General features: G+C 49.7%; 1 protein-coding gene across 2 annotated transcripts in view; it reads left to right on the top strand.

The window, feature by feature from the left end:
• LOC138748853 (pleckstrin homology domain-containing family G member 3-like) overlaps window positions 1-24,628 on the top strand; it is a 106,056-nt gene that overhangs the window by 74,399 nt on the left and 7,029 nt on the right. For both annotated transcript variants that reach the window (XM_069909675.1, XM_069909676.1), the window contains 10 exons: window positions 987-1,169; window positions 4,312-4,404; window positions 4,939-5,025; window positions 6,422-6,455; window positions 7,072-7,173; window positions 10,435-10,536; window positions 11,079-11,117; window positions 18,435-18,448; window positions 20,122-20,400; window positions 22,167-23,610. In XM_069909675.1, the coding sequence (XP_069765776.1) occupies window positions 987-1,169; window positions 4,312-4,404; window positions 4,939-5,025; window positions 6,422-6,455; window positions 7,072-7,173; window positions 10,435-10,536; window positions 11,079-11,117; window positions 18,435-18,448; window positions 20,122-20,400; window positions 22,167-23,610 (2,377 nt within the window). The remainder of the gene's footprint in view (window positions 1-986; window positions 1,170-4,311; window positions 4,405-4,938; window positions 5,026-6,421; window positions 6,456-7,071; window positions 7,174-10,434; window positions 10,537-11,078; window positions 11,118-18,434; window positions 18,449-20,121; window positions 20,401-22,166; window positions 23,611-24,628) is intronic.

The raw sequence follows: 24,628 nt of genomic DNA, 5'->3' as shown, positions 1-24,628 counted from the left end.
TGGTTAACAAAATGCAGTCACGGCGCCAGAGACCCGGATTCGAACCTGGCGCTGTCTGTTTGTACATTCTCCCGTGGCTTTCCTCCCCGTGCTCCCGTTTCCTCCCACCCTTCAAAATGTCTGGGGGTTGAAGATCAATCAGGTGTAAAATGGGCAGCACGGGCTCGTAGGCCGAAAGGGGCTGTTCCTTTGCTGAATGTCTGGAAAAGAAAAAGCGACATGTTTCCGTCACCTCAACCCCTGACCTCTGTCCCCTCTGCACTCCGGCAGACTTCGGAATGTGGGGAGGGACTAGGGGAATCCCAGGCATGCAGAGAGGGCAGGCAAACCCCACATGGACAGCGCCGGAATTTAGGACTGAACCCCTGTCACTGGGTGCCGTGAGGCAACAGCTCTACTAGCTTCCACTGTCGTGAGTAAAGTCATGGTCACTCGCTGCGAAGACCCCTCAGGATTCATTGTTATATAATAAAGACGGTGTAATATTACACGGAATTTGCTTTCATCTGCCGTTCAGCAGACTGTTACACCATCGGCAGAAATTCCCTGGAGCGCCTCTTACAGTCAGAGAAGCAGAAGAGAATTCCCCCCAGAGTCACCGAGTATCTGTGTATTCACCTCAGCCACACAGAGTCCAGTACAAACTATCAACAGCCCGAGCTACAGATCCAAATGTGTGACACAATTTGGAACCCTGTTGTGTCCCAGTTCTGATACCTGGTACACTTCAGCCACTCTCCAGAAGTCCGCAGTAAATCCCTCGACCGCGGTCACCAGCAGCCCGCCCGCCACCTATGAGTTTCCAGGCCCACTCCTTCCAGCTAATCCCTAGTCTGATGCTATGCTTCCCCCCCCCTCCACCACCGAGTCCCCGCTGCTTCCCTCTCGTCTCCCAGCCGGGGGGGGGTACTGTCAAAGGCCTCTTGCGAAGGCCTCTGTCCCTGACCATCCGTAACCAAAAGAAGACATTTTGCCTATCTTCTCAGGAAATTCAGAACGCGCTGCTGAACTGGAAAGGTCCTGACCTGATCGCATTTGGGGAGCTGGTGCTGGAGGGAACGTTTAGGGTCCAGAGAGCCAAGAAGGAGCGGACGCTGTTTCTGTTTGATAAGATGCTGCTCATTACCAAGAAGAAAGCGGAACAGTACACCTACAGTCTGCACATCTTTGTGAGTGAAGCACGGCTGTGGGGGGTGGGGGTGAACATTCCAGCGATCGGGAGACACTCCAGGAGTTGACCAACTTCGGTGATAGCAAGAGGGGAAGGAGCTAAGAAATTGTGGTGGGCTTGTGATGGGAGAGATAATGGGTGGCCTTCTTATGGGTGGCATTGTTACTGCAACACTATTATGGCGCCAGCAACCTGGGTTTGAATCCCGCGCTGTCCGTAAGGAGTTTGTACGTTCTCCCCTTGTCTGCGTGGGTTTCCTCCGGGTGCTCTAGTGTCCTCCCATCCTTCAAAAAAATCTATGGTAGTTGTAGGATTATTGGGGTATTTAGGTGACACGGGCTCGTGGGCCCAAAGGGCCTGTTACCGTGCTGTTTGTCCAAATTTAATTTTGTTTTAAAATTCAGGAAAAGGAGGAGGGCATGCAAGAGGGAGAGACTGGCACTCATCTGGGTTAAAATTGCCACCTCTCCTGCTGCTCGTTAAGACTGAACGAGGCGAGACAAAGGACATGTAGTGGATGTTGTGCAGTAAAACCGGTTAAGTGATTTTGTCAGTTGCTTGAGGTTGCATGATTGGCAAACTGACCAGTAGGGGGTGGCATTTTAAAACTTTTGTATTTTTAATCTATTTATTAAAGGGTGTACTCAGAATGGTGGGGACTGAGGAGTTCCAGAGGAATACAGATAGTTCCCTGAAAGTGGTGTCACAGGTGGACAGGGTTGTAAAAAGAGCTTTTGGTACATTGGCCTTCGTAAATCAAAGTACTAAGTACAGGAGTTGGATGTTATGGTAAAGTTGTATAAGACACTGGTGAGGCCAAATTTGGAGAATTGTGGGCAGTTCTGGTCACCTAACTATAGGAAAGGTATCAATAAAATAGAAAGAGGGCAGAGACAATTTACTAGGATGTTGCCTGGGCTTCAGGAACTGTGTTACAGGGAAAGGTTAAACAGGTGAGGACTTTATTCCCTGGAGCGTAGAAGAATGAGGGGAGATTTGATCATTTAAAATTTATGAGGGGGATGGGCAGAGTAAATGAAGGTGGGCTTTTTCCACTGGTGGGATACAAAGCAGAGGACATAGGTTAAGAGTGAAAGGGGAAAGGTTTGGGGCATGGGTTTCCAACCTTTTTGTTCCTCTGTACCCTTTGGGCATTTTTATAGGTTCCTGTGTACCCCTAAAAATTAAGGATTAAAAAAAACGACATGGTGCAATCTGACTGCAGATTACAACACCATGTTGTGATAGCACAGATTCTATCACCAATGTGTATGTATAGATTGTAGTGTAGGGTGACTGTGATTGGCTGAGAGTGTGGCCACACCTACTGGCAGGTCTTAAAGGATTGCTCCGAGCCAGACCAGGTCATTCTGGACTGGTCGACCTACATGTGATACGCTCCAGTCTTTTAGTTAATAAAAGCCTTGGTTTGGATCAACAAGCCTTTGATTCTTTCGACGCACTCTACACATGTAGTGGTTATTCTCTCAGACCCAATGTACCCCTGAAAAGTGCAAATGTACCACTGGTGGTACATGTACCCCAGGTTGGGAACCCCTGGTTTAGAGGGAACGTGAGGGGGATTTTCTTTACACGGAGAGCAGTGGGAGTGTGGAACAAGCTGAGGGCGAATGCAGGGCTCAATTTTAACATACAAGAAGAATATAAATGGGCACAGGGATGGGATAGGTTTGGAGGGCTATGATCGGGATCAGTGGGACTAGGGGGGAAAATGGGCTCGGCATAGACTAGAAGGGCTGAAGGGCCTGTTTCACTATAGTGCTCTATTTTCTGAAGTATTTTGTTTTGCCGGTTGCTTGAGGCCTGGTGGCCTGCTTGAATTCTGATAGTGAGGATTTTACTTTATTTGACAAGGTGCCACACATGAGGCCACTTAACAAGCTGAAAGACCTTGGTAAAGCAGGAATACATGGAATGGGTAGATTGGCAGGAAACAGAGTGTGGGCATAAAGGAACCCTATTCTTGTCAGTTGCTGGTTCCCAGTGATATTCTGCAGGAGTTGGTGTTGGCGCCACTTCACTTTGACGTTGCATGTGAATGATTTGGATTGTGGAATTGATGGCTTGTTGGCCAAGTTTGCAGATAAGGTAGAGGGGCAGGTTGTGGGGGGTGGGGGTGGTGGGGGGAACGAAGAATCTGCTGAGGGACTTAGGAGAATGGGCGAAAAGCGGCAATCCTGAACTTCGCCAGAAGGAATAAAAGGGCCGACTATGAGTTGGAGGGGGAAAAAAATTGAAAATTCGAAGGTGCAATGGTTCTTGGGAGTCCTCGTTCAGGCTACCCTAACCTCCAGGTTGAGTCAGTGAAGAAGGCGAATGCAATGTTGGTGTTCATTTCTGGAGGAGTAGGATATTCAGGTGCACCCTGCTTTACAGAACTAGAGCGTTCAATTGGAGGCTATTTTCGCAAGAGTGAAAACCCATTCAAATTTCTTTCGGTCAGTGAGCACAGGTTTTCTTCATAAAAGCAAATTTTCATAAAGCAGGTTTATCTGTATAAGAGCAGGGATGTGGAGTCAAGGCTTTATAAGGCATTGGTGAGGCCTCATGTGGAGAATGGGATACAGGTTTGGGGTCCTTAGTTAAGGAAGGATGTGCTGGCATTGGAGAGGTTCAGAGAAGTTTCACAAGAATTTCTCCTGGAAAGAAGAGATTAGCTAAAGAGGAACGTTTGACGGTTCTTGGACTGTACTCTTTGGAGTTCTGAGGAGGACCTCAAAAGCATTTCAAATGTTGAAAGGCCTGGACAGACTAGATGTGGCAAAGCCGTTTCCCATGGTAGGGGAGTCCAGGACAAGAGAACGCAACAACAGAATTGAAGGGCACCCGTTTAAAACAGATGCAGAATTTCTTTATCCAGAGAGCGGTGAACTTATAGAATTTGCTGTCACGGGCAACTGTCGAGGACGGGTCGCTGGGTGTATTTGAGGCAGAGATTGATAGGTATCTGAATAGCCAGGGTAATGGGGAGAAGGCAGGGCAGAGTGGGAGAATGGAATGGCGGAGCAGAATCGATGGGCCGAAGGGGCTCCTATAACTTGGGATAGTGCTGGAACATCAGCAACAGTGCAAGGTCCTTAAACCTCCTTGAGTCTGCAAGCTTTCCTCTTCCTCTGTAGTGCTGCAACCTGACCTTATCGGAGAACGTGAAGGATTCGCTCAGCTTCCGGCTGACTGACTTGACAGTGCCAAGGCAGCAGCACACACTCCAGGTCAGTGATCCTCCCTGCGGGCTCAGGGCGGGCAGCACACTTGCTGGAGGTGCATCGCTGTGGCGACGAGGCCTGTGGCGGCTGACCTACTTGTCGAGGTTAACAAGGCCTGAATCTGGTTGTCTAGGCCCAGCCTGCTGTGGCAAGGGAGGCCCTGCCATTGCCATGGCCACTACCTGCCATTGACATGTCCACTGCCTGCCATCACCAAGGCCAGGCCAGCAGTTGCCTGGCAAGGCTTGCTAGGAGCTACCAAGGCTAGGGCTGGTGGTTGCCAAGGCCATTCCTGCTGTTGCTTTGAAGAAGTGCTCAGGACTTTTCTCCTATGGCTGTGCATTTCCTGCTGTTGCCAGGAACTGCCTATGGTGGTTACGTGCTCAGTGGGAGCTATAAATGAAGGCTGAGGACCTCATGGACTCCTCGGGAGATGGGGACAGGTTCAACGAATGCATTCCGGAGGCCTCCCCGTTCTCCAGCCATGTTACTGAAGCAACCAACTCCCAACCTGAAGCTGATTGGTTTCTTGTTTCTTAGGCGAAGAACCAAGAAGAGAAGAGATTGTGGATACATTACCTCAAGCGCCTGATTGTAGAGAACCATCCAGCCTCCATTCCACAGAAGGTCTTTGCCTCAAAAGTTGCGCGCATGTGTGTGTGCGTGCGTGCGTGTATAAATATACGATTAAGAATGTGGGTGAGTGTGTGTGAGGTGTGTGCATACGTGTGTGCACCTGAGTGTGTAAGTGTGTGCGCACGTGTGTTTGTACACAAGGGTGTGCTTGCGCGTGTGCTTTGGGCTTGGTTAAGAACGTTAGAAAAAGAAAATGGGTGAGGCCAATGTTCCCTCTAATCAGTGCACCCAAAAATCTTGTGTTGTGCAATTTTTTTCCCCCCATGACAAAAGTCTGGGTACACTGAATGCTTGTGCAAATGTAATCTTGAAATTGTTTCACGATAATTTTGGCCCAGCCATTCTCTCATGGTTTGGTTATTAAAACTGAATTGGTATGTTTTAATATTGTACAAGTATGATCGCATTGTATGAATGCAAGTTAAAATTTTATTTTAATTAACTAAATGACGATTTAATAATTAAGAATTAAGATTTTAGTTTAGGTCAACCTTTTCTTAAAATAATTTTTATTAATTTTGATTATAAAGCAGAGAAAACATAAAAGTGCAAAAAGAAATTGTGAAGTGTTAAGTGTAACTTACAGATTAAATCATTAAAAAAGAAGACACTGAAATCGTAAGACAATTCAAAAACAAATACATTTTTTTATCCCGATTGAAGAGAAATCCAAACCCCAGTCCTACTTTATCAATGTACGATAATAAACATATTTAATACTTGAGGGAATTCACCTCGTGTGTGCATTGATGACCTTTGTGTGCTGGTTGCAAAACGCGTGTGCGTGTGCCCATCTTAGAGGGAACATTGATGGGCCACCTCTCTCCAGGGCCACTGCCTGCCTCGCTGGTTGTACAGTTCTCTCCCTTTGTTAAAAATACTCTGCCTTTATATTTTACTCTTCCAAGTTGGAGGACTTCCTATTTTCCCTCATTGTATTCCATGTGCAACATCATTACCTGTTCCTTCGGTCTTGAGATCTGCCATGAGGGTAGTACAGACATGAATGGCTTCTTCCTGCTCTAACTGTCCATGTTTCTGTTTGGGGTGGGGCGGAGAAGTTTGAGGCAAAGTATCGGGGCCTCAGTACCTACCCCCACAGTCTGGGACCTCCTGCTGGAGCGCCCCAACCCAAACATTCGACCCCTGGCCTCCTCAGCTGTTACCTGGGCCCACTGAGATTCTTTGTCGTTTGCCTCCGGCTCTTTCCATGTCTTGTCAGCTGACTCTGCTCCCACAGAATAGAGCAGATGGGTCACCATTGATGCCAAGGGACTCAGTTACAAGAGACGAGTTAGTGGAAGGTCTCTTTGTTCCAATTTGCTCAATCTCTCCAGCAAGTCCTTTCTCCCGGTCCTGAGTGATCACTCTGCGTTTATACCCACAGGCCAGGCAGGTGTTGCTGGAGAACCACTCTCATTGTAAGTACCCGACCCCCTCCCCTCTACTCTCCTCCCACTTCCCTCTCCTTCCTCTCCTCCTACTCCCCTCTCCTCCCCTTCCCACTGCCCCCTCCCTTCCACTCCCCTCCCTCACCTTCTCCCCCCCTCCCCACTCCCCTCCTCTCCCTTCACCCCCTCTCCCCTTCCTCTCCTCCCTATCCCCTCCAATTCCCCTTCCCTCCCCTCCCCTCTCCTCTCTGCCCCTGCCCTCCCCTCAACTTCCCCTCCACCACCCTGTCACACCCCTCACCGGCCCTTCCCAACCCTGACCGTCCCCGCTCCTCCCCTCCATCCCCTCCTCCCCACCGCTCCCCTCACTGCTCGCCCCTCCCCTCTCTGCCCCTTCCCTCCCAGTCTCCTCCCCTCACCACCCTTCCACTCCCCATCCCCTCCCTTCCCCTCACCAGCATTTCCCTCTCCACCCCTCCCTCTCTGCCCCGCTCTTCGACTCATCTCATCTCCAGTTCCTGTTGCCTCACTTGACCCTGACCATGTTGTGACCATGCTGGTGGCTCAAGTTAACTCCACACCTGTCGTCACTGCTGCTTTACCCACTTGTTGCAAGTGTTCACCACCGTTACCTGCTCGTTTTCAGATTCTCCCGACACTCGGCTCAGCCCAGAGCCCTTGAAGAAAGTCTTTTCCTCGTCCCATCTAGACGATTCTCGAGGATGCTCAGGAGGGCGCAGACAGTCGGGTAAGTGTTTACATGGTCCAGTAAGTGGTTACACGGTCTGCCAAGGGTTTACACGGTCTGGAGAAGGTTTCCGGCAAGGATTTACACAATCCAATGAGGGTTTACACATTCTGGCAAGGGTTTACAAGGTCTGGTGAGCATTCACATGGTGGGCCGAGCGTTTACAAGGTCCAACATGGATTTACATGGTTTAGAGAGTGATTAGGCAGTCTGGTGGGGATTTATGCAGTCCGACAAGTCTTTACCTTGTCAGGCGAGCGTTTACATGGTCCATCAAGGATTTACATGGTTCAGAGAGTGATTAGGCAGTCTGGTGGGGATTTATGCAGTCCGGCAAGGGTTTATATGGTCGGGCGACCTTTCCGGTGATGGTCCAGTCAGTCAAGTGAGGGTCTAGACCAGTGGTTTTCAAACATTTCCTTTCCACTCACGTATCACCTTATGTAATCCCTATGCTCTGTGATTACTAAGAGATCACTTAAGGTGGTATGTGAATGGGGAAAAAAGGCAGAGAATCGCTGCTCTAGATCCAATTATTACTGAAATATTTTGCTTGAGAAAAATTGTCACTGGCCCATTTCCTTTGGAGTTCTGAAACCGTGCACATAACGAGTCCATTAGGGACGATAAAAACACTGATTTTCAAACTTTTTCTTTCCACCCACATACCACCTTAAGCAATCCCTTACTAATCACAGAGCACTGATGGCATAGGAATTACTTAAAGTGGAAAGAAAAAGGTTGAGAACCACTGGTCTAGACAATTCGGTGTGTCCAGACAGTCTGGTGAGGGTCCAGACACCTTAAATGATGGGGTCCCGTTCAGTGGGAGATTGGTTCTATGCGATCTGTTGAATCTGGAACAGGTTTTAAACTCCTGAAAACTCTGTAAATGATTTGTCAAAATGCAGCATTTGCATCTCATCGGCTCCTCTATGTGTCACATCCCAGCATTGCCAGTTTTGTCTTGACATCACCCCACTCCCCCGATCCGCCCCCCCCCCCCCACCGTCTCCAGCTTCACTCGGTGGGAGACCACTTCCTCCCTCTGACCCTTCCTCTCAATATCTGGCACCTGCCAATCATCTGCCTCCCCCTCCCCCCAGCCCCGTCCATTGACCATCAGTCTCCTGCTCAACTCCTTCCACCCTCCCCCCTCATGATTGTGTTGCTCAGGTCGATGAAAGGCGCTGGCCCGAAACGTCGACCTTTCTTGTTCTCCCATGGATGCCACTCGTCCCTCTGAACGCCCACCCCCGTGTCGTGGCTTCAGTTCCTGCCCCTCCTTGGTTTCAGTGAATCTCAGCACAGTATTCCCGTTGACTGTGCGGCCTGTCCATCTCATCCTCTCCCAGCCAGACTTTGGGAGGGTTTGAATCCCACTCCGGAGATCCATTCCGTAATCTTCCAACCGTTCCAAATTTTCAAAGAGTAATCTGCTTTTGTTAACACTTGCGTCTATTACTTCAGGATACATTTTGTTTCCTCTGAAGATCTAACCTTCATTTGAGATAATTGCCACACTCTCTGCTTTAGTTCTGACATCCTGTAGAGAGAGGAACCCACACTTGGAGCTTGTCACACCCGCACCCGCACCTATTAGGTATAAACATTTAAATTTTAAATTTAGATGTACAGCACAGTTACAGGCCCCTCCAGCCCATGATTCCGTGCTGCCCCAGTACCCCCCATGCGCGTTGGGGGCGGCACAGTTATTGCAACACCATTGACCTGGGTTCAAATCCGGCGCTGTCTGTAAGGAGTTTGTACATTCTCCTGGTGTCTGCGTGGGTTTCCTCTGCGTGCTCTGGTTTCCTCCCACCCTTGTAGATTAATTTGTTGTAATGAGGCAGCTTGGGCACATGGACAGGCAGGGCCTGTTACCGCATTGTATGTGTACAATAACAGGCCCATCTGGCAAACAAGTCTGTGCTGCCCAATTACACTCAACTGACCTACAATCCTGTTATGTTTTAAACAGTGGGAGGAAACTGGAGCAACCAGAGAAAACCCACGCAGACATGGGGAGAATGTACTGTGACAGATTATGTTGTGTTTGTATTGTATATAGATATATGGCGATAAATTGGGGCAGTTTTTTTTTAGTGTAGGTCACATACAAACACTACTTTAAAACCGGTCTTATTTTAAAATACTGGATCTCTGCTCATGCTAGACAGTCTGGCGCCAAGAGCCTTTGCAGAAGCTTTGGAGAGTGCCCAAGGGACTTCACTAATGGATTGTTGTTTACAAAAAGGCAACAGATGAAAGAACTCTTCGGGAGCCTCAGGCTATCTGAAGTGGAATTTGCTGTTCTAAGAGGGTCATGTGGGTTTGCAAGCAGAGAGAGTCAAACTGGCTTTCCCTTTCTGTGAGAGAGAAATAGATCAGTTCTGCAGTTTTACAGTCAGTAGCAGCAGCTGGAACTGGAACAGGACAAGCTGGAAAGCTTGTGGAAAATCCCATTTAGAAGACTGGTTGTGACTGCTTAGTTCAGCATGGTCAAAGCCCTTGTGGTTTATGCAAGAGGAGAGGACTGACTGTCTAATGTGTCACTTGAACTAAGAGAAACAAAAAGGATCTCTGTGGTGACCTGAAAGAAAGAGGTTATCATCTGGAGAACCCTGAGGAGGCAAGTTTTTTCGGCAAGACATTGAAGTGGCTGATTAAAAGAAATCAGTTGTGGGTATCCAGCGAACAACAAATCTCTCTCTGAAAACCGTCAAGAACCAAAGCCTGAAGAACTTTATACATGTTAAATTCTGTGCACAGTATAAGAATGGCCTGCAACCAGTGAACTTAGAGGAATGAGATTGGACTGTGAATCAAAGAACTTTTCTGAACTTACACACACATGCACTTAGAATTAGAAGGGGGTTAAGTTGGGTTAGTTAAGTTAATAGTGATAAGTTAAAGTTTGATCCTGTTTTCATGTTTAAAGATAATTAAAAGGAACTTTTTAAGTAATCATTTGTCTTGGCGAATATCTATTGCTGCTGGGTTTTGGGGTCCTCTGGGCTTGTCACAGTACAAACTCCTTACAGACAGCGCCAAATTTGAACCCCGTGTCATTGGCACGGTAACCGCTACGCCAACCCTGCCACCCATCAAATAAAAATCGGGAGATTAAGGTTACTGGATTATATGAAACGCCTGTACGTGAGTTGTCATTGTGAAACCAAAGCAGAGTGCAGGAACATCAAATATCACAGACGCTTGGAAACACTGATGAATATTTTAATTCCATTTGCTATGTTTCAGAACCACCAACGTTCATTTACAGCCCAGAGAGAACGAAAAAGATATATTCCCTGCTGACCATGGAGAACCCTTTGTCATTCCGGCGAGGAAGGCGGCAATCTGGTGAGCCCTTGTCCCCTGGGTCAGATGGGGAATGTTGGGAGTTTATTTGGGAGTCAGTCATCGTTGCTCTGACACCAGCATCCGGCAGCGGGATCTCCAGGTTCCCAGAGAAACTGAAACCAAGCTTTGGGTCTTGATGATTTGGGAACAAGAGGATTGTTTCTGGGATCAATGGCAGAACGTGCAACTGTTCTTCGTTCTGCAGAAATAATTCCCAGCGTTAGGCCTCTGTTTGGGCCTATGGAGATGCTTTGTTCGGACTCAACAATGTCCCCAACCCGAGTGTATTGGATGGGCTGCTATTATCTGGTCTCTGAACTCGTAGGGGTCGTTGTGTCTCCAGAGCAAGAGGGTTCTGACGCAGTGGGTCAACCTGTTCCACCTGCTGCAAGTTCTCTTCTGCCAGCTCGTGCCTTGTGACCATTTTCCCTTACTGATAGTACTTCCCTCTTCAAACTGGAACACACTGAGTGAGGAGCAGGAGAGATCCTACTGTCTGGGGAAAGGGTTTAATAATGAAAGTATCTTGTCTCTCTTTCCAGAACCAAGCAAACAGATTCAGGCAGTGATCGAACAGACGGGTACGTGATTCCCCTTCTCGTCCATCTCGCTAAAGTTTAATACTCATCGTCCAGACGTCTGTCCCTGCGCAGGTTTGCAGGAACACCTCGTATGCACGCTTGTACACGTTCGTGTGTGTGTGTGTGTGTGTGTGTGTGTGTACGAGTCTGTTTGTATGCACGTAATATATATGCTTGCGTGTGTGTTGAGGATTTATTTGCATGTGCGTACATTTGCGCACACGGTGTGCTTGTATGAGTGTGTATGCATGTTTGTGTGTGTAAAAGCATATGCACGTGTGTGTGCACCAACTGGGAGCTGTTGAGGTGCTCTCTCACCTCGTGGCCAGGAGGTTGGAGTTTGCCACCTGATGGGGCATCTAAGGAGAGGTCCAGGCTGATGCCTGTGCGCACGGACAGTGCCGTCCTTCAGGGAAGAGGTCAGCCTGAGGCCCCAGCTTCCTTTCCGGTGCAGGTGACTGTCTTCCTTGTTCCAACCACAAGGCTGTTCTGAGGGAGGGAGGGAAGGGGGGGTGGAGCCTCGCTGCTGTCTCCTGGCCCACAACAGTCATCATCACCTAGTCTAGTGGGATCCTGCTGTGCACACGTTGGCTCAGCATCTCCTACGCCTCTGAGTGCAAATACATTCTCTCACACAGACTACATTTCACCCCTTGTGTGCGCACACGTGCGTGCACTCAAATGCACATACGATGCTTGCACACACACGTATACACACGTGCACATATACATGCTCACACTTATTTGCTCTTGTATCCCAGACACATCATACTACTCCCATATCCCCATGCCCCCACACACACATCCCATGCCCCCACACACACATCCCATGCCCCCACACACACAACCCCATGCCCCCACACACACAACCCCATGCCCCCACACACAACCCCATGCCCCCACACACACAACCCCATGCCCCCACACACACAACCCCATGCCCCCACACACACAACCCCATGCCCCCACACACACAACCCCATGCCCCCACACACACAACCCCATGCCCCCACACACACAACCCCATGCCCCCACACACACCCACATCCCCATGCCCCCACACATCCACATCCCCATGCCCCCCACACACACATCCCATGCCCCCCCACACACACACACCCACATCCCCATGCCCTCACACGCACACATCCCATGCCTCCCCCCCCACACACACATACACACACACACACACACACACACACACACACACACACACACACACACACACACACCCACATCCCCATGCCCCCACACTCACACCCACACACATATCCCCATGCCCACCCACACAAGCACACACACGGACATACACATACCTCTCTCACACAAAAATACCCCCTCTCTCACACGCAAACACACACGCACCCACACCCCCCTTTCTCTCTCTCTCTCTCACACGCGCACGCACGCACACACACACATGCCCACCCACACAAGCACACACACGGACATACACACCTCTCACACGAAAATACCCCCTCTCTCACACACAAACACACACGCACCCACACCCCCCTCTCACACGCACACACCCCTTTGTCACGACCAACACCTCCCTGCACAACTGATTACAATCTGTGTTGTGAGACATCATCCCCTTCCATTAGGACACATTTTAATTTCGAAAATCTTCTGGCCCTTAGGATCTGATCTGTGCTTAACAAATCAGAAAGTTCTTTCCGTTACTCAACAATTCCTCAAAGGATTGTTTTTATCTGTAGCGTTTACCACCCACCCTGGTTTGCCCCTGAGCTAGGGCTGGGAGTTGGAGGAGGAGATGTCAGTGAGAGGACAAGAGGGGGGAAGGCAAATGGTCCTGGATGGCACGAGCTTCTAGCTGCCCTGATACCAGACTTGGGAAGAGTGTTCCCTCCAGTGGTGGATTAACTTCTACCCACACCCCCTAGCTGAGCTTTAGTAAGGCTCCCCCTGATCTTGCCCCCACCCTCCCGTCTCATCCTTTGATGAATAGAATAAAGTGGCGTTAAATATTGTTGTACTATGTACAATGTAATACATGTAGGAGGAAGAAATGTAATGGTCTTGTCGATAATCAAGCTGTTTACACATCCAGTACCTCAAGACCCCGTGGTGAGGGTAATGGTCGCATCCCGATGACCTTGGCTGTCTGCATGACTTTGTAATCTTTGACCTGCATTTTTCCATTCAGAGAGGCCTTTCTTTGAAAAAGCCTGGTCTTCACTTTAAAACAAGTTATCAGTTAAACAGGATGCCTTACCTGTGCTGGGGTTACCGTGATAGATTTCTCACTCCTGGCATTCATGTCCCAACGGGCTTGCACCCCGTCTTTAACCAGTGTACGCGCCGATACGTAGCGACCCCCCCCCCCCCCAAGATGATGGTTGCGGGGGACCGGCAGCCAATATTGTGGCAGATGGTTGGAGTCTCTTATTGCTAAAATGAAAAGATTTGGTTCCTTTTGTAGCTGCATAATTCATCCCTTTCCTCTTGAAGCGACTCCGACAAAGCAGAGGACATTACAGCACAGTTCAGATCCTTCGACCCACAATGTTGAGCCAACCTATACATTAATTCAGGTGCCTTGCCATTTGGCCTGGGCAATCATGTCTCTCCATCCGTCATGATCTCTGACCCTCCCCTCCCCGAATTGTCGTCGTTGCCTCCCCTGTCCTCCTTCGGTGAAGGCTCCGTCTTTAAGCTGACACCATAGTTGATGTTGAGTTCATGCGTTTGCAAATACTGACGTGGTTTCCTGCCACCTTCTTCAGTTGCAGTGTCCGTACTGGACAGGTTACCCTGACCATTGATCAACAGATTCATCTGCCCAGCGTTTTTAGTTTGACAACCATAAACTCCAATTTGTAGAATCTACTTGGAAAAACATCTGCAATCTGTGGCTTCACATGATCCTGATTAGGAGGCTAAACAGGTACTACACCTTACCCAAGGGTCACCTGTAGGCTATCGGATGGAAGGAGGGCCTTACACTTCCTTTTGCTGGGCAATTGCGCCGACAACTTATAAAAACTCCCTACCTAATAGCCTTCCATTTTTCTTTCATCCTGTCTCAGAGTCTCCTAAATTTTAAAAAATTTAGACATCCAGCACAGTAACAGGCCCTTTCAACCACGAGCCCGTGCCGCCCAATTACACCCAATTGAAGGGTGTTTTTGAAGGGTGGGAGGAAACCGGAGCAAACCCATGCAGACACGGGGAGAGGATATAAACTCCTACGGTCAGCACAGGATTCGAACCCCATTTGCTGGCGCTGTAGCGGCCTCGCTAAACATGCTGCCCTAAGTGCCCCTATTTCGGCCTCCATCGCCACCCCGGCAATGCATTCCAGGCACCCGCAACTCTCCGTCCTGATGTCTCCCACAAACTTTCCTTGTTTTTAAATAAATGTTTTTATTGAAGGGATGAGACACTTCCAGCTGTGACACACTTGCTCCCCTTCTCTGGCCAGGGAGTGGGGGTGAAATGTAATTCAGTGCCATTTGTCTTCTCCTTGTGTTTTGCAAGGCCTTTGATCTCAGGCCACTGCTGTCACAGACGGGACTGAAGTGGGACTCAGCTTTCAGGTGTTAAATGTTCAAAGCCAGCCCCTCTTAGTGCAGTTCAGATTGATTCATGCTGTGAGCATTGATCTGGCCAGAACTGAGGGTCCTTGAAAATAAAGCAGGCGTCTGTGCCCGCCCTTCCCTCTCGCGCAGGGCCGGAGATTTCATGGCCACCTGTACCTTCCAAGCCCTTTGTCGTATATTATTTCTCTCACACAAGAGGAACAGCAAGTACTCGGTATTCTGATCAAGGTGGCGTCTAACTGGACACAAATGCAAATGTGACTCTTTTCATGACCTCATGCAAGTTCCCATAACACTCTCCACTCACCCACGAGGGCAGTCGTCACCCTCGAGTGAAATGCTGGTTTTTTTTAGTATTCTCTGTACGTATTGAGTGCAGCCATTTCCATTATTATTCTCCCCACCTGTCCGTTAGCTCCCACCGCTCAGATTTTAAACCTCACTTCAAGTAATAACAGCAGGCACTTTAACCTCAAACCCCCCCCCGAGGATGGGGGAATAAGCCAGGGAGAAGGTGCAAATTCCATAGCAGGCAGAGCCCGCGGGCAGGATCGAACTCTGGGGAGGCAGAGCTACCTGCCCCGCCATTCCCCACCCTCCCCAGGTGCTTACAACAGTGGGTGCGCTTCCAGAGCAGGGAATCCAGGGGCTGGTCTCAACTGCTGAGAAAGTGCAAGACTTTCTGGTTCAAAGGTCAGGCCTAAGGTTGGGGGGGGTGGGGGGGTGTCAGGAAGCTTTCGCTCCAAGTGTCATTTTCTTCCGAGGTCACAATAGAACCTGATGCCAGCTACAATATTAAAATTAATCCAGTTGGCTTGCATGAAGAGAGAAGTCAAGGTCATTTTGTCCTTCCTGTATTTATCTAACAAGCTAAAAATGAACTTTTTTTATAACAATGGCCTTTGCCCACCACCGTGACCGATCTCGGAGATTGATAGCAGATAATGTAGATATGAAGCATTTACAGTTGCCAGGGGGGACTGTCATCATCAGGTTTTGCCAGTGGTCTGGAAGCGCTCCATTTTATCCAGGACACAGGAGGGACAACTCTCCACCCGGAAGTGGAGAGATTCTGGTGCGAGCCCCGTGGGTTAGTGATGCAGGGATCCACTCCACCACCCCTTGGGCCAGGGAGGAGGGAATCTGGTCCGACTCCCTGGATCAGTGAGGCAGGGGATCTGCTCCAATCCCCCGCCCTCCCCCCGGATCAGGGAGTTCAGTGGGAGAAGTTTTATATCTGAGTTGGCCATGTGCAACTCCTGATCCCTGTGCTGAGTAATAGCAGATGTGCATTTAGTTTTAGGGCTCAGGGCTGAAGACCTCCCAGAGGCCTGGTGGATGGTTAATGGGCTCCATCTGCCCCTCAGACAGTGAAAATTCCACGCACGCACACCCCCCACCCCCCAAATCTCACACATGCATACACACACTCCCCTCATTCTCTCTCACACATACCCTCTCTCTCACTTCTTTCTCACACAGACACACTCTCCCTCTTGTACATGCACATTCACAAACTCTCTCACATGCACACTTCCCTCTCTCGCGCACACGCCCCCCCACGCACGCACACACTCCCCCCACCCACGCGCACGCGACCCCCCCCCACTGCGCACGCGCACACTTCCCTTTCTCACACACTCACATAAGCACACCTACGTGTGCAGCCAATCTGGGTGAACTCCTCATTATGCTTTTGCACACTCGGCTACACGCTGGCACACGCGCAGGCAAGACCACTCCTGAGAAAGTACCAGTGGAGGTGGTAAAGCTAATGTGTGAGGATCTCCTCTGTGGCAAGCCCCTGTCCCAGCAAGGGTCCCAGACGTATAGGGGAAAATTAGTGGAATTTAGAGAAAGACCGTGCTTTCCTCCCTCAGCTTCAATCCCAGTTTGTTTGCCCTTTATATGACCTGCGAGAGTGGAATTATAAATGCTTTTTGTTGTAATTTATAAAATTAAGGAAACAACAATTCTGTAATGGCAAATAACAGAGATAAAAGCCAGCTGTGACTGAGAGCTCTCTCAGATCATTTCCTGATACATTATTCTATATTGATGTGGCTCTAATTAGTGCAGAGGTTCTCTAGACAATCCTGGGCAACTCTTTGATTCTTCAGTCACCTCTTCAGAGAGCTGATGGCGTTCCTGTCAAATGGGGCTTTTGATGTAAGTTTTGCAAATGAGCTTTTCCACGTTGTGGGCAAGATTTGAACCCAGATCTCTCGGCTTCCAAGAGACACAAGAATGGGCAGATGCAGGAATCTTGAGCAAACAATGAGCTTCCTGGAGAGACTCTCGCTTTCAGGCAGTGTCTGTGGGTAGAAATGATCCAACGATTTTTCAGGGCAAGACAGCAGTAGGAAAGGGAGATAACGTGGGAAAGTTTCTGGGACAGAGGGTGGGAGAGATGGAGACACAGAGAGAGGGAGAGAGACCACTGGGAGGGGGAAGGGGTTGTTTGAGTGGTGAATCCCTGGAATTCTTTGTCCCAGAGGGATGTGGAAGTTGGATCACTGGGGAGTATTTACATTTCTGGAGATCTAAGGAACTGGCTTAGAGGAGGATATAAGGGTTGGGACCATTCAGCCGTCAACCTGTTGAATGATAGGATAGGCCTGAGTGGCCAAGTGGCCTCCTGCTCTGATTCTCATGATCGGAGGGTGACATCATCTGTGCAATCCCAGCCATCCACTCTGCTCACTGATCCACACTCCACACCTCTGCTCCGAACGTTCTTAACCTCCCATTCGAACCCCACATCCCCACCTCGGGAGCCTCCCTGCGCTGACCAACAAGTACTCGTCTACACTGAACCTACCCTGCTCCCCTCTCCCCATCAGCTCCCTTCAGATTTGACCCCTCACCGCCTCCCCCAACCCCCAATCGATGCGCGATGTTGGGAAGCGGGTGGAAACCTGTGCAGCCACAGGGATGGCATGCAAACTCCACACAGACAGTGACCGGAGGGTGGGATGCAACCGGGGTCTCTGGAGCTGCGAGTTGGCAGCACTACCTGCTGCTCGGGTGCCTGTGCACAAATTGCAGCTGGGTGCCTAACAGTGAAACACTCAATGAATTTCATTGACCCCTCTTTGCACCCCCTCTGTTCTCACTGCTGCCATCAGGAAAGAGGTGCAGGGGCCACAAGACTCGCACCACCAGGTTCAGGAACAACTGCTACCCCTCCATTATCGAGAATGTCTACGGGACCCACCCCACCTAGCACACGCTCTGTTCTCGCTGCTGCCATCAGGAAAGAGGTATCGGTGCCACAAGACTCACACCACCAGGTTCAGGAAGAGCTGCTCCCCCTCCACCATCAGACTCCTCAACGACAAACTCAATCAGAGACTCGTTTAAGGACTGTTGCATTTTATTGATTTTTTTTTCTCCGTCAGTTTGCTTACATTTCTTTATTTGTTTACATTGTGTACAGTTTTTTTTTTGCATTACCAATAAGTGGTAATTCTGCCGCGCCCGCAGGAAAAAGAATCTCGAGTGATATCGTGTATGTAACCTGGTGATAAATCTGAAAATCTGTCAAGATTGAAAGGGGTGTGAAAGTTTCCATATAAATGTAAATCTGTTTTTTTCTGGAATTGTGCCGGTGAATTGGGAATTTTCAGCGTTGGAAGGAATGTTTGAGGAATTAGCTTGAACAATTCAACGGGCAGCTGACAGGCCAGATGCTAACACCTCTCTCCCTTTTTTTGTTTCCTCTTCCACTGCCTTGCTCCAACTCGCTCAGGATCTTCGCTGAAGGTGAGGGCCCTTTGCCGCCATTTCAGTACTTGGTCACCTCATGGTGCATGGGGAGAAGTGCGCGGAGAACAGGAATCCAGCAACTGCCGGCATTCTGAGCTGTTCCATGTTTGGTGCTGGGCAGTGTGAGGTAGAGGGGAGGAGGAGAGGCAGTCTCCTGTTAAAGGCTGCTAGTGGGACAAATCTTCGCTGGCAATGGGCTGAGGTGATCGTCCCAATGGGATCCTGGGTGATGACTTGTAAACCTCTGAGCCACTCACAAGGAAACAAGTCAACCCCTTGAAGAGGAGATTCCCACAAATCGGAAGCTTCAGTTACGTGGAGGGATCAGGGAAGGCTTTTGACGAGATTTGACCAAGTTCAAAAAAATCTTGATCCTAGAAGTGAGGGCCTGGATGTGCGGAATGGACGAGGAACTTTCTATCCAGGGCTGGGATCAATGAGCGCTGATCCACTGGGACAAGAAAAACTGCAGATTTCGGCTGGCACAGTTAGCGGGTTTCTGTGCCAGTGTGACCCGGGTTTGTCTGTAAGGAGTTAGTACATTAGTACATTCTCCCCATGTCTGCTTGGGTTTCCTTCGCTTGCTCAGGTCTTCTTGCCGCCCCCCCCCCCACTTCTGACGGTACGAGGATTGTAGATTAATTGGGCGGCACGGGCTCATGGGCTGGAAGGACCTGTTACCGGGCTGTAGGCCTAAATTTAAATAAACAATCTGCTGGAGGAACTCAGTGGAAGAAGAACAATTCTTGATCTGCCGGATTGGAACACATCACCAAGATGGAGAGAGAGGTGGTATAATGAAGACCAGAAGGAATCAGACAAGGGAAGTGGTGAACCAGGGCAGGCTGAAGGATGATGGGCAGATAGGGAGATAGATGCAAAAAGACCTGGGAGTCCGTATGCCAGATGCCATGAAGGTAAACGTGTAGGTTGGTGATGAAGACAAATGCACCGCTGGCCTTCATTACAAGAGGAATAGATTATAAGAGGAGGGATGTGATGTTTGAGGTTTTATAAGGCCCTGGTGAACCTGTAAGCGAAATGTGGGTAGAAGAGGCTGGAGCCATAGATAGGAGAGATGAGAATGGGTGTCATCCTTCAGCCTGCCCTTGTTAACGGTTGGCGCAGCAGTTAGCGCAATACCAGCGATCGGGACAAGACCTGGGTTCGAATCCGGCGCTGTCTATAAGGAGTTTGCACATTTTCCCCATGTGGGTTTTTTCCGGGGACTCCAGTTTCCTCCCACCCTTCAAAAAACATACCGGGGTGTAGGTTAATAGGGTGTAAATTGGGCGGCACAGACTCATGGGCCAAACTGGCCTGTTACCATGAAGCATGTCTAAATTTAAAAAAAAAAGAATTTTAAAATTATTTTTAAAAGGGTTGGGTTCAAGGGAGTGGTTCTCAACATTTTTTACCCCCCACTCATATCCCACCTGAGTGGGGGAATAAAAGGTGGAGAACCACTGGTTTAAGGGAAGCTGTACAAACTGGAGAGAAAGGGGTGTAAAGGGTTACTGAGAGATGGCGGGTAGTGAGAGGATAGACCGAGGCTGGTGTGAATCAGAAATGACCCTGGACACTCACTGTAACGACTGCACAATTCTCTGACGTTAAGCTTTCCCTATGATGGTCTCAGCAACAGTTGTCTCATTTATTCTCCATCCCAGTACACGGGCAGTGAGGACGACCTGATGTCCAACATGGAAACCTTGAGCTTACTGGGCAGTGCCAGCACCCTGGCATCCAGCGTCCTGGAGTTGGAGATGAGCGCCGAGTCTGAGCCCACGGACACCACATCGCTGGAGCTGCTGAGCCCCTACAGCCTGGCCGGCAGCGGGGGCTTGGCTGAGCCCGGGGGCCCAAGTAAGGAGCAGGAGGAAGATCCCAGCCTGTATGGAGAACCGGAATTCTGTGGCATTGGGAGCATTGATCTGGAGATGGAACAGGTAACTTGCATCATTTTTCAATTCTTTCTGTTGTCCACGTTAAGCGTGGTGTGTGTGTGTGTGCACGCATCTGTATGTTCAGTGATGAGGTCGACTACTGTCATGTCATCTGCAAACTGGATGACCCCGTTGGAGCTGGGTCTGGTAATGCAGTCATGGGGTCAGTTCCATGAACACGTGAGCGCACAGCCCGGAGTTGCGCCAGTTTGACAGTTTTTGATGTTCTGCCGAGCCGGACAGACGGTAGTTTTTTTCCGTTAGTAAGTTCTGAATCCAGTTACTGAGAGGGGTGTTTATTCCCTTCTCCACCAGCCTCTGGGAAAAGATTGTATTAAATGCCGAGCTGAAGCCGATGAACAGCAGCCGGGCGTACGTGTTGTTCTCCTGGCGGGCCAGGACGAAATGAAGCTGTAGCATCATTCTATGGTTTCTTCTATAGGCAGATTGAAATGGTTCCATCACCAGATGCTTGAAGCGTTTCATGATGGTTGAGATGAATGCCACGGGACGGTAGTCGTTGAGGCCTGTTATTAATGCCCTGTTGGGTGCTGGGATGATGGTGAGGGGAGATCCAGCGTTTTGCTTCAGGCCTGATCTGAGGGCACGCTGCTGTTTGGGAGAGCTTTTAGCATTTCTTGCAGTAAAACGGTGAATATAATTTGCTGATTGTATGTAGATCAGCCATTCTCAACCCATTTTTGGCTATGGCTCCCACCACCGCCACCCTTCCTTCAAAGGGAAGCAGTGACGTTCAGGATCAGGATATATCGTCAGGAACAAGTCACAAAATTTGTTGTTTTGTGACAGCGTCACAGTGAAAACATTCATATAAACCACCTTAAAAAATAATGCAAGAAAAAGACAAAAGTGAGGCAGTGTCTTTGGTTCATTGTTCATTCAGGAATCTGATGGCGGAGGAGAAGAAGAAGCTGTCCTTGTGCCGCCGAATACTCATCTTCAGGTTCCTGGACCTTTTCCCCGTTGGTAGCCAAGTGAAGAGGGCGTGGTCTGGGTGGTAGGAGGTCTTTGAGGATAGAAGCTGCTTTTTTTAAGACACTGCCTCATGTCGCTGTCCACAATGGAGTGGGGTCTGGGGCCTGCGATGTCGCAGGCCGAGTTAACAACCCTCAGGAGTTTATTCTTGTCCTGAGAATTGACGCCTCCGTATCAGACAGTGATGCAACCAGCCAGAATGCTCTCCATGCTTCACCTGTAGAGGTTTTCGAGAGTCTTCGGTGACGTACCGAATCTCCTCAGGCATCTCACAAAGTATAGCCGCTGGCGAGCCTTCTGGTTTCTTCTGTAATTCTCTCCTACCGACTATATAAAAAAAACATGAAAAATAATTGAGGTGTAAAGAAAAGAAGGCTTTTGCTAAAATGTGCTGTGGCCCTTGGTGGGGGGAGCTTGGGGCCATAGGGCCCTCATTATAGCAGCTGCTGTTGAGAATGTGGATGGTGCTATACAAAAGCAGGCCTTTTCATAGTTTTATTGGAGGTGGGAATGGCCCGGTTAGCACAACACTAATGCAGTGCCAGCGACCGGGTTCGAATCCGGCGCTGTCTTTAAGGAGTTTGTACATTTTCCCCATGTCCGCGTGGGTTTCCTTCGCTTTCCTCCCATCTTGCAAAATGTATGGGGGTTATAGAGGGTATTTGGGCGTCATGGGCTCGTGCGCCGGGTGGGCCCGTAACTGTGCTGCATGTCTGGGGAAAAAAAAACAAATCAAATAATAAATTCACACTTCCTTTCCTCTCTTGATGCAGATATTTGTAGGGATGGAATGTTTGCAGAAGAAGGCTCCTGATGACCTGCACGACATAGTGGAAGAGAAGCCACCCCAGTGTCGAGCTAGCAGCCTGGATGATTCCTTCATGGATGTGGCAGAAGATCACTCGCCAGTGGACCTTTCCTCCGCCAGCAAAGCCAAAGAGAGCGGACGTTGCGGCCTTGAACCATGTGAAGATCCACGCAGTGGAAATAAAAGGATTCCTTCCTTGCAGAATTTGGAAGATCTAGGAGAGTTGGACCATGAAAGCCAAAGTGGCCAGGTACCAGAGGGTAATGGTTCCGGAGCTAATGCTGTCGCTGGGAGAAGTGACGATGGGAGTGAAGCACAAAACTTGCAACTGAGTAACGACGGTAAGAGCATTCATAGCAGAGACAGTAAGGCCTGCCCGTCCAATGGGAGGGACAGCTCCACTGTCAATAGCCATGAGGTACCAATAGAATCTGAGAACCACGCCATGGAGGAGATGGTGTCCATAGAGATGGTGCCAAGCTCTGTTCCCGGCGATGGACCGGAAACCACTAAAGGGAGCACAAAGGATTCCTTACGGATGGAAGATGATCGGCTGCTGATCGAGAAGATCAAGAACTATTACGAGGCAGAGATGTCCGTTGACCCGTTCTACCTCCAGCGAAGAGAGAGCATCTCGTTTATTCCAACGGGTGTGGTGCGGGATTCCATTTTGCGCTTTAACTACAAAGTGACCCACGAGCGCATAGAGGAGTCCCATGACGACAGGGCTGGCAGTGGCGAGCCCGCGCCTCGGCCAAGCACTTTGCCCAGCTCAGGGCCAGAATCCCTGCGGGGAGGCAGCAAGTCCCGCTCCCCTCCATTCCCAGACCAGGAGGAACCCAAGGGTCCCCCCCCAGGCCCATCGTCGCCGTGCAATGCTGGCGAGAGCGAGGCAGGAACTGAGTTCAGGTCATGCACCGAGATCATCAAGGTTTGGAGGGAAATGGAGAAAGTCGCTCACTTCTGGAGCAGTTGCCACCAGGTGACCGACATCAGGAAAACTTCGCCAGAGCTGCGGGGGATGAACGTCGGGGAGCCGCTCCTCATACTCGAGGACCCTGATCTCCACTCGACGGCAGAGATTCCTGGCGACTCTCCGGCCATAGGGAAGGAACCTCCAGAGGAAGACCAGGACCCAAGGAGCAGTGCGGAGCCTCACAACTGTGCTCCTTGCTGCCATGGCAGCCAGCTTCTCTGCCAAGGCGCCAATGGCTGCCTCCTTCAGAACACCGAGAAGATCATGAACAAAGTCCAGTTGTTGGCAAAAATGTACAACCAGCGCATCAGCCGGAAGAAGGCGCCCATGCAGAGACGGGTCTGGGAGCTGGGTCCCGAGGCAAAGCAACGCAGGAGGAGACAGGCAACAAACTTGTGCAGAGCCCAGGAGTGCCAGCACCATCAAACCTACGGTGGGTGACGTCCTCCGTCCTGTCCTTCTTCCCTCCGCACCTTGTTTGCAGTAAACTCTGTCCAACCATCCGGGAAATCCCGATCGTTTGGAATCCGGCTGACCACGAGACGCAGGCCGCCTTGTTTTCCCACATTCCCACTGGGGGGGGGGGGTCCAGATCTCTCACTCCCTTCCCAGTCTCTTGGACCCCAGACCCTGAGCTCTCCACTCACTGGGGCTTCCCAGCTCCCTCCCTCCCTCTCGCCAGGACCCCAGATCTCATCAGGTCTCCAGTTCCCATAGACTTGGACCATGCCTCCATATATAACCATATAACCGTTTATGGAGCGGAAACAGGCCACGTTGGCCTTTCAAGTCCGCACCGGTTCACTGATTTTGTGTGCCCACTTCAGGCATTGGTGATTTTAAGTGTAGTGTATCTTTGAGAATTTTAACATCTATCCATAGGTACTCTGTACTTTGGATGTGAAATCTCAGGTTAAAATATTCAAAAACATTGGATATGTGGGAGAAGCCAGTGAATGGCCGTGGACAATAGCTTCTCAGACTGGAGGCCTGTGACTAGTGGTGTGCTGGAGGGATCGGTGCTGGGACCAGCGTAGCTTGTCATCTAGATGCACAATCTGGACAACAATGTGGTGATTGGATCAGCAAGTTTGCAGACAATACTCAGATCAGAAGCGTTGTGGACAGCAAGGAAGGTTTTCAAAGCTTGCAGAGGGATCTGGACCAGCTGGAATAAACAGCAGATGGAATTTAACATGAACAACTGTGAGGTGTTGCGTTTTGAAGGACAAACCATGAAAAGACGGTGAACGGTCGGGCACTGTGGAGTGCGGTAGAACAGAGGGAACTGGGAAAGTGCTGTCACAGGTGGATAGAGTTGTCAAGAGAGTTTTTGTCATATTGGCCTTCATATATCAAAGTACTGAGTTTCAAAGTGTGGAGTTTACGGTGAAGCCAAAATTGGAGTCTTGTGTGCAGTGCTGATCACCTAACGACAGGGAAGATATCAA

The sequence above is a fragment of the Narcine bancroftii genome, chromosome 13, assembly GCF_036971445.1.
Source record: "Narcine bancroftii isolate sNarBan1 chromosome 13, sNarBan1.hap1, whole genome shotgun sequence".
In the NCBI taxonomy this organism is placed as follows: Eukaryota; Metazoa; Chordata; class Chondrichthyes; order Torpediniformes; family Narcinidae; genus Narcine; species Narcine bancroftii.
The sequence above is the reverse complement of the archived record's forward strand: the minus strand, read 5'-3'. Positions and strand labels throughout refer to the sequence as shown.